Source organism: Vicia villosa, linkage group LG4 (assembly GCF_029867415.1).
Source record: "Vicia villosa cultivar HV-30 ecotype Madison, WI linkage group LG4, Vvil1.0, whole genome shotgun sequence".
NCBI lineage: Eukaryota > Viridiplantae > Streptophyta > Magnoliopsida > Fabales > Fabaceae > Vicia > Vicia villosa.
In genome coordinates, this window is record NC_081183.1 from 10,591,119 (window position 1) to 10,605,682 (window position 14,564).

At 29.4% G+C, this 14,564-nt stretch overlaps 1 protein-coding gene across 1 annotated transcript; it reads left to right on the top strand.

The window, feature by feature from the left end:
- The first annotated feature begins 951 nt into the window (after nucleotides 1-951).
- Nucleotides 952-3,395, top strand: LOC131596764 (uncharacterized). Its single transcript, XM_058869506.1, has 11 exons — nucleotides 952-1,095; nucleotides 1,189-1,456; nucleotides 1,538-1,642; nucleotides 1,739-1,864; nucleotides 1,984-2,077; nucleotides 2,176-2,314; nucleotides 2,397-2,554; nucleotides 2,654-2,811; nucleotides 2,968-3,026; nucleotides 3,100-3,158; nucleotides 3,263-3,395. Exons 1-11 carry the CDS (start codon nucleotides 952-954, stop codon nucleotides 3,393-3,395), a joined length of 1,443 nt encoding a protein of 480 aa, XP_058725489.1.
- The last annotated feature ends 11,169 nt before the right edge of the window (nucleotides 3,396-14,564 follow it).

Genomic DNA, 14,564 nt, shown 5'->3' on the forward strand with positions numbered 1-14,564 from the left:
TAATGCTTATATGGCAATGACAACTCAGCAATTTAAGTCACCAAATTCAATAAAGGTTTAAAATATGGGAATCTTCATACTACAGGGATGGAATCTGTGTTTTTTTACAGGGTTGTTTTTGGGATTCGCCTCAAATGGCAGGGGGCAAAAATGTGTTTAACCCCATTTAATATTAATATTATTTCGAATACATCAATAGTTGATCAAAATAATTTGGTAAAATCCTCATTCTCTCTTTCATTTATTACGGTTTACTAATCTGTGTGAAGTGGGTCATTACGACAAATAATTTGGGACGCAGAGAGTAATACTTACCACCAATAAAAATAATAAATTTATTGAAATTAAGAAATCAATCTATTATTAATATATTAAAACATTAGTACTTGGAATTTCCACTAAAAGCCATCTGACAAAAGTATTAAAACTTTTATTATTCCACGGGTATAAAAATCTTTTGCCAAAATAACACAACCATATTGATTTGGCATTTATTGTTTCTGATGTGTCAGTCTCTTATTTTTTGTTGGTATTTTATGTTTCACAATTGGTTTTTTTCCAAATATACACGTTTTTACAATTACAAAAAGTTAATACCCTAATACCTACTATTAAATTAGAGTTGAATACCTATGGTTATTTCATCATTGGATGGATAGGTTTTATTTCTTTGAAAACATCAATTCCTCCACTATCGAAAAATCAATTACTCTTGCCCTTTCAGTTTTCTATACGTTTCAATTAGTGTTATTTCTCACGTTATATATCACCAGCAACAATGGAAGACCACTATTCATTTTCTCTTTTACAGGTTTTCAATTCTTCTCCATTTTTGTTTTCCAATTTCTATGATTTTATATTTGTTATCTATTTTGTGTCTTTTTTATTTAGGTTTTATAATTCCAAATCAAGTGAAATCTGTTTTCTTCTTGCAGCCTTTTAAGCATTTCCATGGCTCGCCCAATCGATTCTGTGAAGGATATCCATGAGTCGAAGGATTTGTGGAAGATTGCAGTTAGTTGTAAGCATATATGGTCTGTAACAAGTTCTTCAAACAAAGAACACATAGAGATGATTTTAGTTGATTCGAAGGTGGTATTTTGTTCCCAAGTTCTATTGTTTATCTCTTACACACTGTGTTCTGCCTTATGATTAACAAATATTATTCTATTTCTTTTTGTTTTGAAGCGTGATATGATTCAAGCCATTGTCCCTACTTATTTGGTTTCCAAATTCAAGTCCGAACTTGCTGCTGGAAGTTCTTATATCATGCAGAATTTCAAAGTTTTGAAAAATGACTTTTCTTTTAAGTCGACTAATCATTCTTACAAATTGGTTTTATGTGGATCGACTTCTGTTAAGAAAACAGACCTTCCTGACATTCCTGCTTACTACCTTAACCTTCTTGGATTGGATGCCATAGTTGAAGGAATGTTTCAGTCTAATGTTTTGGTTGGTAAGTTAATTGTATTCTTTGTGATATATTACTGAATTTTATGTAATATTATTGATTGCCTCATCATTTTATGTTCATTAGATATTCTTGGAGGTATTACTGAGTTTTCTCAATCTCAAATAAATGGAGACAACAACAACAAGGTTGTTTTTACAATTGTTGATACCACATACGCAAAGTTTCACTGTCTGGTTATAATTATTTAATTGCATTTTATTTGTCTGTATCCACAAATCGATTCCTATGAAAATCCAAGTAACTATTTTGATTTATTTTCATCAGCAAATCTGTTGTACAATGTACGCTTTGGGGTCAACGTGCGGTACAACTTTATGAATCATAAGAATAATAAGGAAGATTCCAATATTGTGATTGTATTAATCAATGCAAGGGTTAAAGAGGCTCAAGGTATTTCTGTAATTAATTTCAACTACAATGTATGTCTTCCTTGATAATAGTATTTTATTTTGATTCCCTTTCTTACCTGTCTTGTGTATACATTTGCCCTAACAATGGATTTCATGCAGGAGGTTTTCCTGTGAGTGTTTCCAACACGTGGAACAGAACGAAGTTGTTGATTAATGACCTTCATTTTGATGAAGTTAAGAAACTGAAAGAAAGGTAATCTTCCTTTCAATCATATTCCTGTAAATTTATGACTTGTGCATTCAGTTTTCTTTCTAACTTGATGCAAACATTTTACCATTTACATATTACAGTCTTGGAAATGATTTAGCATTGTTATCAATGTCAAGTCTGCAAGTTGAGGCAACCCAAAACTCATATTATTCTGACTTTGACAAATTTCTTTGGAAAGCTGAAATAATGAGTCTCTCTAAGATTGCAAATCTGCAACATGTAAGAACTTATGATTATTTTTATTTTTACGTTATTCTTGTGTGACAATAATTTACATTTAGTTTTTTGGATAACTCTGTAGGAAACAACCTGTGTGATTGTTGCAACTCTTGATAAGTTTGAAGCTGGCCAGATGGGATGGTTTTATGATGGATGTGTGGAATGCACCCGTAGTGTGGCTCTAAAGGATGGAAAGCTGCAGTGTTATGAAAAACATTTAAGCTCAGAGCCTGTGCCAAGGTATTAATATATCGTTTTTCTATTACCAATTTTTATTGTGTATATTTGTAATACATAAATTTAGGTTTATGTGCTCCTGATTGAGAATAAATGTTTTAGGTATAAGCTTGAAGTATTGGCTGTTGACGGTAATTCCAAGGCGAAGTTCATCTTTTGGGATACCGATTGCGTGAAGTTAATTGGAATGTCTGCTCTTCAAATGAAAATGGATTTGATAGAGGTTGGTAATGTGATATACTCTGATGTAATGTATGTATGTAAGTTTGAATTATTGGTGTATAATTGTTTCTATCAATATAGGCCGGTGATTACAATCCACTCGAATTCCCTAACAAACTTGATTCAATACTAAAAAAAGGAGTTTGCAATTAGAGTTGTATTTCAACCTAAGAATGCCCGACTTTCTGTCATAGGCTTAAAAAATGATGAAGATTACCGTAAGAAAATTAAGGACAGTTTCAAAGGCGATGAGGTAACCATATTATAATTCTTTTGATGCATTTACAATTTTCTTAAAATGTACTAACATTAGATGATCTTTGCAGCACACTTCAAAACTTGAAACACCTGATCCTTTGTCCCAAGATGACATATCAGTTGTTCTGTAAGTACTTACTTAATTCTTAATGTTTTTTATTAAAATTTTTAAAACTGTACCATGTTTTAAGATCTATTTTTTTTCTTTTCTGTTTTCCAATTTCATGGCAGGAACCCGTATCCATCAAGTGGAAATTCTGGGTTGACTCCGTCTAAGAGGTATCTAACTGATGTAGTGGAAGGTGTTGATAGTGTCCAACAATCCTCAACCAAGTTGACCAAAGACGTTAAAAAGGAGAAATAGTTGGCTTCAGTTTTTTTAAATCATTAAGGATTATTCATGAACTTTGAACACAACTATCTTATTATTAATTTCATTAGTGGAAGTTATTTACTCTGGATCCTGTACTAAGTATTTAATGATATTTTAGTTTTTTATTTTCGTTAACACCTTGCTCTGAATTATTTTTTCTTCTATGCTATCTACTACTGATTCAGAGCTGTGCAATAGTACTCTATTACGGTTTACAAATGAAATTAAATTGGATAACAATCTTTGATGTTGTTGTTATCTAAAGTTAATATAATACATTTGAATATGAAATCTATCTACTTAATAATTCAATATATTTTTTTGTCTAAATATCAAAGATGAAAATATGTTTTGGTATAAACATCTCTCTAAAAAGCTCTCTAAAAACATTTCTGAACAGTTTTCTAAACAATTATCAATCATCTATAACATACAACATGATTATATGTTTTGCTAAATATATGTTTCCAAACAAATAATTATATGACCTAAATGCAAACAATTAGTTTCACACAAATACCACATTGTGAGTTTTATTTTCTATGAACAAAGTGTTACCCATGACTATTCAGCTTTTTTAAATACTAAATAGTTGGAAAACCTGATGCAACAAACCTACTGCAAGTTTATAAATAAATTTTTTAACTACAAACCTACTGCAATCGTATCATAAATAAAATTTTTAAGACCTGTCTAATTTGATCAATGTATTCTATGCTTTAACTTACAAATTAATTATTAGAAAACACTTTGTTATTTGTTTGATTTCAATCTTCACGAGTCTTATATCAAAACCTTGAAGCTTAACATCTCTGATTTTATATTATTCAGCTATCTATTGATTTTACCTTTCTATTTATCATAGGTCTCAATCATTCTTCCTGTCACAAAACTTGCATACATATTATCACAACTATCTATTGACTTTACTTTTCTATTTATCACGAATTATGCAATGGAACAAGATTAATTGTTACAAGATTAGCAAATCATGTCATTGAGGCAAAAATTATGTCTGGAAAGAACATACGTAACATTTTTTACATTTCTTGAATGTCTATGTCACCTTCTGAGTCGTCGTGGCCATTCAAGTTGATTAGGAGACAATTCCCGATCATTGTCTCTTACGTAATGACAATTAATAAATCACAAGGTCAATCACTTGATAGTGTCGGGTTATATTTGCCTTATCCTGTTTTCAGTCATGGACTATTGTATGTTGCAATTTCAAGAGTTACTACCAAAAGTGGTCTTAAAATTTCATTACACGACAAGGAGAATGTCCCGTGCTCGACCACTACAAATTTTGTATACAAGGAGGTTTTCCAATCAATTTGTTAGAAAGTAATTTTGAGAAACCTATCTTTTTAACTATAAATTTCACACACTTTGTTTATTTTTTTTCAAAGTTCTGATAAATCAAAATCTTATTTTATGCATTTCACGATGCAGGTATATGATACAGGTGTTGATACTGACTAGTTTTATCATTTAAGAAGATAGCATTTGAAAATTGTACCATCTATATGTTTATTGTTTTATTTCAAGAGCCAAAAGTTAAGATGCATTATTACCTTTTTCGTTGTTAACTATTAAGTTTTTGGATTTAACATTACTGAGTTTGGATTGCATTTTGGTTAAATTTATAGGTTTGATATATTTAAAGGAACTTTGCAAGTGATAATTAAGTACATGTAATGTAAAATCCCGACCAGACCCGTGCGACAACACGGGTTTCCTACTAGTTATTAATTAAACAAAAGTAATCCTAGGGAGAATAACCGCCTCCTTTTTTGCTAGATTACTCAAGAAATATTAAAAAACTGTTAATCATAAGAACGATCTTCCTCACAGAAATCACACCCTACAACGAGAACTTGATCTTAACAACAATGGATCATGCATGAGGTTAAAGATTGAGAGATTTCACTTGCAAAAAATAGATTTAAAACCCCTTTTTAAACTTGAGAGAAAATGTGTTTTATGAGTTATTAATAATAATGTCGAAATCTATGTTATGAACTTGTAGAAGGGATTTGGAAAAATGATTCATGGGTTGAAGATCTAGCACAAGAAAAATGCTCTTTGATTCGAATCATAAGTAAGAAGTATGAATCGAGTCAATAGAGAAAATATTTTGAATCAAGATCTAAGAACCAATAATAATTTATTTTATGATTCGAGTGAATCTTTTTATGATTTGAATTAAGTGATTCAATTCAACAAGATCTTTGATTCGAATCAGATTCACAAAACCAAAATAAAAAATATATATTTTGAATTTGATTCGAGTTAAACAAGTTTGTGATTTGAAATAAATATTTGTGATTTGAGTCATGCATTGCTATAATTCTGATGAGATTGACAAAATCAAAACCTTGTTTTTTAAAATTATGTTTGATTTGAGTAAGGAAATTCTTGTGATATGTAACACCCCTTTTCTAACCCCAATATATCATATAATTAACAGAGTAAACATGCATAAAGGAAAAGGGCATCACATGTTATTTTCATCACAAATGAAAACCTAAAGCAAAACATCCAACATTCTTAATATGCAAAGATCATATTTGTAACACAATGTAAATCTCATACTTCCATACATATGCATAAACGCTTGCGGAAACCAATTGAATTGCTATTAAAATTTCAATGAACATATCCCATACTATATTCATCTATCGAATTCGTATTAACATCCAATCCACAATTTTGGCTACATCGCCTTAATCAACATATCTGAGATCTCAAACAAACATATCCGAATATCCAACAAAACATAGTAAATAGCAACATCCAAACATGAGTATAAGACTACGATAAAATCCCCCCAAGTGTTACATGATCAGAGCATATGACTCGCTACCTAATCCAATAACAAACTCAGGAGCTCCTCGGCTAAATCCTCAGACAAGCTACTACTCGTCGGAACCTGCACGTTACCAACGAAGGATAACATTCAAACAGAAGGGTGAGAATTCAACTTCTTATAGAAAACATAATAATGGGAAATGTAAACATAAACAAGCATACATTTCACTATTCATCACACTTCTCAAGTAGGCAATTCACATATCACATATTAATCATTATTCCAAAACAAATCACATGTATACAAGGCAATCACATAACACACAATGTGACACGAAATGCAACAATGTGACTCAATGCATGTGGTACCCAATGTGAATCCAATGTTTCACCGCTTTCCGATTCAATGTTTAGAATCCAAGCCACGCTTCCGATCCGGACAAGATCAAAGCCAATACGCCTATCTCCAATTAAGGATCACGTCTTCTACGCCTATTTCCAATTAAGGATCAACGTCTCTTACCATGTGAACCCAAGTTTCACCGCTTCCACAATAAAGCCGACCATGCTATGAATGTATGTACAAATACCAACAAATTATGCAATTAAGATTATCTCGTCAATCTTAACTCACCGCATAACACCATAATCCAACTCTATGAATTATTCACGAATTGTACACAACATTCACAACACAATTTTACACATTCAACAAGGCATTACAACCATCACATATCCAATTACACACATCATGTTTACATCTACACAAAGTGTTCCAACAATGGATATACATCATATACTAACATATTACTCATAAGATAATTACACATCATTCCATATGATAACGTCACAATTTATCAATCATGTGCAATTAGATCCTATACTATCATATAGAATATCACAATAGCTTTCTAACGCTTCGAACGGCACATAAAACGGAGTTTTGGATTAAAAGTTATGGCCTTTCAAAGTTTAGAAAAAGTGCTGTAAAACAGGGTTCGCAGCGCTAAAGTAGTTCGCGGCGCGCAAAAGTTTCTGTCAAGAGGTTCGCGGCGCGTACAAGGGGATCGCGGCGCGGCCAAATTTCTGCCAAGAGGTTCGCGGCGCGTACAAGGGGATCGCGGCGCGGCTGGCGATTTTCAGAAACCCCAAAACCCAGAAACAGCATACGAAACTCACTCAAAATTCCCCAAATTTAACCCAATCATGTTGATAAACATTGCATATTTCGAACAACCACAGAATACATGATATACACACAAATACAACACATATTACGGGTCTTATAGCATCATACCAACACCAAACATCAACTAAGCACATTTCAATCCATCAATTTATGCATATGTTCATAAAAATCTAACCTTTCTATGTTTTTCCATGAAATTGCAAAGATGAAGAGATAATCACAACAAAACACATTACCCAATCATATAACCTATAAGAACTTGTATTCAAACCCTTACCTCTTGAATTTCTCCTCCTAACTTCAAGAATCTCACAATCCTCTTCTCTTGTCTCTTCCACTATTTTGCCTCTTTTCTCTTCTCTCCTCTTCTTTCTATCTTTCTATCTTTCTATCTAATTTAGGTTAACTCACAAATACCTTCTAACTTTCATTATTTCATTTGGGCTTAACCCACCTAATACTCTTTCTCACTCAACTAGGCCCATTTAGCTAATTCCAAACAAAATTCTACCACTCATTAATTAGGTAAATAACACATTACCACAAAATCAAATAATTATTATTCAAACAATAATTAAATAAACACATAAACAATGCCAATTATCAAATAATCCTAATTAATTAAAATGATAATAAAAATAGGATGTTACATGATACGTATTAGGTTGGCAGAAGAATTTTTTTGATTTTATTACAAAGTTTAAGTCGAGTATGACATCTTGTGATTTGAATTATACTTCAAAAATTTTAATTTTTCATTAAAATGAAGTGTTATTCTAAATTAGAACTTTGAATGAATTATACCATTCTCAAATGTGGTCCTTAATTCAAAACTTTAACTATTTGACTAGAAACATATTGCTATGACTATAATTAAACAAAATCAGTTATACATGTATAAAACTGAGAGGTATGTCCCAACATCTCACTCATAAAAGATGCAAGAAGAATCTTTAGTCTTACCCAAGCATCCCTTTCGAAAAGAGAAGATTGTCATATCTACTAGTTACTTCTTAGTATTTGACTTTCTTGAGTAAATGAAGTCATTTCAAAATTTCAAATCACAGAGTGTCACACTAGGATAAAACGGGATCCATTCCTAAATGTATCACCAAGTGACCTAACTAACTCAAACAATCAACCTAACTCTACGTATCACCAAGTGACCTAACTAACCTCCTAAATATTTTATTCCAAATATTTGTTGCCACCGTAAATCACAAAAAATATGGCTAAGATTTCTATAGACCTCATACACATACCACACAATTAACTAGAATTATCAACGATGACACGAAGACAAAAGATATTTTCATAGTAAGAACCTTATCTTAAAATAACCGTAAATAAATCACCTTTAAAAGGATCCCTTTCTTCCATATAAGAGGTAAGATCTGACTAACTCTCAACAAAGGTCATTTGATTAAAAAAATTTTTTTGACCAGATTGAGTAAACATTTTTAGTCAAACACCGCCCCCATCCACGTGATGCCATCACTAACCTCCTCATCCTCGACAAGGGTGCCACCTTAAATATTTGAGACACAATTACTAACAGAGATCTCTCTCCTCCATCTGAGATTCCAAATTCAAACACCTTCATCCCAATGCCTCATATATCCCACAAAATTGTCTCTCTGTACCAAGATCTGAAACAAGCAACATCAAGACACTAACTCTAAAAAAGAAGACTTAATCAAAAATCTTTTTAAAAAGGGTAAGATCACCATTAGCTACAAAATTTTCACATTGATTACAAATTTTAAACTCACATTTTTGTAGAATATGAATCTATGTCTCATCATTTAAATTTATCTACTTTTTAAGAAATTTCAACAATTTTTAAATGAATTTTTATCTATTGCTTTCTCTTTTATTCATTGTATTTATAATTAGTTTTATTTTCGAGCAAGTGCACACGCATGTTTGATGTATTTACAATCAGTAATGTTATTCTTACACTCAAGCATACACTACACCGTAGGTACTGTTCATAAATACGGGGAACAGTACCATGAATAGCGCGTGAATAGGGTTACAAACAGTTCATGTGAATAGTGTATAAACAGTGTAAGTCAAAGTTTGTTAATGGCATGCAAAAAGTTAGTTAATAAATTGATGAAGTTGGTTAATAAACACTAAAATATTAAAAATAAATTTTAATAGTAAAATAAAATTGGTTAATAAAATGTAATAAGTTGGTTAATTAAGTTATGAAGTTAGTTAATGAACACCCAAATGTTATAAATAATTTTTAGACGTAAACCAAAGTTGGTTAATGAAATGTAAAAATTTGGTTAATAAAGTAATGAAATTGATTAATAAAGATTCAGATGTTAAAAATAATTTTTAATAGTAAACCAAAATTGATTAATGAAATATAAAATATTGGTTAATTAAGTTATGAAGTTGGTTAATCATACAATTTTATATCAATATCCATTAATCTAAAAAATAAAAATAAAAAAATTTATATTTTATTAAAAAATATTATTTTATTATTATAATATTTCACTGTTCCCCATATAGATGAACAATGAAATATAATGTAGGGTAAGAAGTGGTATAAGAATATCATTTCAATAGCTAACCCAAAATATATGTATCAATGCAATATACAATAATACTATACAAAAATATATGTTTATATATGAAATGTACAATAGTACTATACTATACTCATCTTCCAGCTAGGCATTTACCGTATACTTATCTAAAATTTCTCCAACGTGTTAATCATTATACAAATGGAACTGATACGTATATTTGAGAAACTTATGAAGGTGAAGTTTGATTTTACGCAAACGACAACGACAACTTAGTTAAACGTAATTAACTGGAACTAGTGTTATTCCTTATTATATTGTATATACACTCGAATATGTATTAGTTAACATATAGTATGTTTAGTTGCAATTATACGTTTAGCTTTTGTCGAAACATAAAGTAAAATTGAGTAATTCCCTTGTAAATTAACTAGAGATTAATTACTTTTAAGTATATACTAAACTATTATATTACTAGATTAGTCATATGTATTTGATATGAAAATATTTAATATATGGAGTTACCTACTTTGTCTCATTGGAGAATTTTTTTTTCATGCCGTATCTCTTTTGTACATTTCGTGTTGTATATTGTTTTTTCTCTCATAAAAACAAATTAGCAATCCTCCCAATTAAAAATAATATGATTCCTCAACAACCTTAAAGGCACTCATTTCTTACATATGTATACAAATTATTATTATATTTCCGTTCTATTTTTTATTATACACACTTGTTCATCACAAAAAAATTAACCAATTATCAAATAACTTGATTAAAAAACGACAGATACCTAATTTAGTTTCTCTAAAAATGAAAACAAAAACTTTATATATATATATATATATATATATATATATATATATATATATATATATATATATATATATATATATATATATATATATATATATATATATATATATATATATATATATATATATCATTTTTAAAATTATAGTCACGAAAGAAACCACATTACAATGTTTAAAATAAAATGTTTAAGCAATAATTTAAAATAGACAAATTAATATTTTAATATTCTTTTTTAAAAATATATTATTTAATTATAAATGAATTTATATATTAGAAAATTTAAATTCAAATACAAAATATCACTGTAATGTTAAATTATTTATCAAACAAAATACTTTCAAATTTAACTTATAACTTTCAAATAGACAAACAAACACTTCAAATTGTTTCTAAAATATAACTCTTCATTATAATTTGTAGTTACATGTTACAAAATTAAACTACAAATATAAAATTAAATAATAAATTTTCAACTTCCATTTATAATGTGTTGATAAATTGTAAATAATTGAAATTAAAAGACTAGTTTTATTGAATTAAATCAATTGTATACGTTACAAAGTTATGGTATAGTAAAACACAAATTGAACAACATCCTTGTGCAGATACACATTCATAGACCTTTATGAATCATACTCTGATACTCACTACCTTTCTAAATTACAATTACATGCAAACTGGGGAATTTTATCTTAGATCTTAATAGGTTTTTTCTTTACCCATCTCCCTATGGGGGTCACCCCAGCGAAAACCCCACTTTACTCCTGCTTCGGAAATGCATTTCTGAAATATTTTTTTTCTAAATTTTTCCAGACTTCGGAAGTGCATTTCCGAAAAAATCCCAAAAATTGAGATTTTGATTAATTCGAAGATGCATCTCCGTAAAAAAAAAAAACAAAAAATCCCAAAAATTAATTTTAGGATATTAATTAATTCATATATCATAAATTTGATATAATGTATGAGTAATTAATAATAATAATAATTATATATTTTGATATAATTTATGAGTTATGCATAATAATTATTATATATTTCCATTTTGATTCATATTTTAAAATTTATAATAATTTTAATAAAAAAAACTAAAATAATTTTACTTACAAAATGAGTTATAATTTTTATTTATATATTTATATATTTATAATAATTATTATGTATTTACAAAAAAAAATTAAAAAAATGAGTGTTTTAATTTATATATTTATATATTTATATAATAGTTATAATAATTATTATATATTTATAAAAATTATTATATATTTATATATTTATATAATAATTATTATATATTAATTATAAATATATTTATATAATAATTATAAAAATTAAAAAAATGAGTGTTTTAATTTATAATAATTATTATATATTTATATATTAATTATTATATATTTATATATTTCACTTACAAAATTAATAATTATTATTATATATTTATATATTTCTATTCTGATTCATAATTAAAAATGAGTTACAATTTTTTATTTAGTTTAAAAAAATTAAAAAAAGATTTTGTCTTAATTTTATTTAATGAATAAATTTTATATTTAATTCTATATAATTCAAAATTTACTTATGGAATTAAAATGTTTTTAATTTATATAAGTTAATAAAATAATTTTTAACTTTAAAATTGTTTAGGAAATTTTGATTCACTTTGATTTTATTGATTCACCTTCATTTTATTGATTCACCTTGATTTTATACCTATTAATTGTATTGATTCACCTTGATTTTAATTTTTTAATAATTATTGAATTCTTTCCGAAGTGTATATCCGAAACATTCCAAGACCAGTTTGGTCTTGGAATATTTCGGATATGCATCTCCGAAGACACCCCTCCCAAAAAAAAGTGTTTTCGGAAAGGCATCTCCGAAAACTCAAAAAAGAGGGTGTTTTCGGAAATGCATCTCCGAAAACACTTTTTTTTGTGTTTTCGGAAGTGCATTTCCGAAATAAGACAAATTTTGAAAAAAAAATAAGCGTTTCGGAAGTGCATTTCCGAAGTGAGGGTATTTTGGATTTTTCACCAGAGGTGACCAAGAAGATAGGGAGGTGGGTAAAGAAATTTTCATCTTAATATTGAATGTGGGATTGGTTATAATAGTTTGAGACGTTGAGTCGTTCGTATATGGAATGTCTTTCATCCACATAATGGAAAAAAATACACACATTTTTAGAAGTTGAAAAAAATAAAAAATAAAAACATAAATTGAATTTTTTTATATTTATTTTATATTTTAAAAATTAATTATGGTGTCTTATTTTGTATTTATATTATTTAAATATTTTTTATTTTCACTTAAAATATACTCTCTTTTTCATGCTCCTCATTTTTATTGAAGAGTAATTCATATTCAAAAGATGAGCATCAAAAGTTCTGATGTGGGCTGATATTCTGATGGTTACTCAGAAGATAGTGTTGACCAGAAGTTCTACCTTCTGGGTCCTTTAGCTTAGCTATTTAGTTAGTAAGGGTACTTTAGTATTTCTTAGTATTGTACTGTTTGTACATTAGACTTGTTCACTAAGTTTACTCTATTAGGGCTTATGTGGCAAGATTTTCTTTTTGTATAAATAGCCTTGTAGTAGCTATCATTAACAACACAAGTAGTAGAATCATCAACATTTATTCTCTCATTCCTTTTGCGCTGTTATTCCTTTTGTTTATTCTCTTTGTTATCATCTTTCATTCTTGTGCACCAACAATTGGTATCTAGAGCTCCGGTTCCAAACACAGGGAAACACGAGTGAACGTGAGTTTGTGTGACTGTGTGATTGATTTTGTTTATGGGAAATAAAGTTGTGTTGAATCACATTTTTCTTGGTTGTTTTTGGGTTGGGAAATACTGTGTGAGTGTGAGTGAAATCCGTTTTTTCTGCACAAGTTTGAAGATGAGTGGAAGCAACTTGAATATCAAACTTCCAGTTCTTGATGGTAAAAACTGGAATAGATGGATGATTCAAATGTGTGTATTATTTGGTGCTCAAGATGTTCTAGATCTTGTCACTGAAGGATATGTTCCGGTTACAGCGGATGCAACGGAAGAACAAAGATAAGTGCAGAGAGAAACGAGGAAGAGAGATCAGAAGGCGTTGTTCTTCATCCATCAGTGTGTGGATGTGAATGTGTTTGAGAAGATTGTTGATTCTATGACGTCAAAGGAGGCGTGGGATATACTGGCCAGGTGCTACGGTGGTGACGTATCAGTGAAGAAGGTGAAGCTTCAATCCCTGAGAAAGCAATATGAGAATCTCAACATGAAGAACAATGAGAAAGTTTCTGAGTATATCTCTAGAGTGATTTTGATCACTAATGAGATGAAGGCTTGTGGAGAAACCCTTTCTGAACAAGTAATCATAGAGAAGGTATTGAGGTCACTTACTCCTCAATTTGATTATATTGTTGTATCTATTGAACATTCTAAAGATCTGAAAACCATGAGAATAGAAGAGTTGCAAAGCAGTCTAGAAGCACAAGAGTTGCGTCTGACTGAAAGCACTTCTGAAAGGGAAGTTGAGCAAGCTCTGAAAGCTTCTTTTGTCAAGAAGGACCAGAAGCATTCTTGGTCAGAGTCCAAGAATAGACGTGGTGATAGATTCCAGAAGGAAGCCTCAACTTCTGATGAGAAGAAATATCATAAGGGACAAGAGAAGAAGAAAGTTCAATGTTACTGTTGCAAACAATTTGGCCATTTTGCTAGAGACTGTTTGGCAAACAAAGGAAGGAAATCAAAAGAAGCAAATATAGCTAGAGGTGATTCAGATGATGAACCTGTGCTATTGATGGCTTCAGA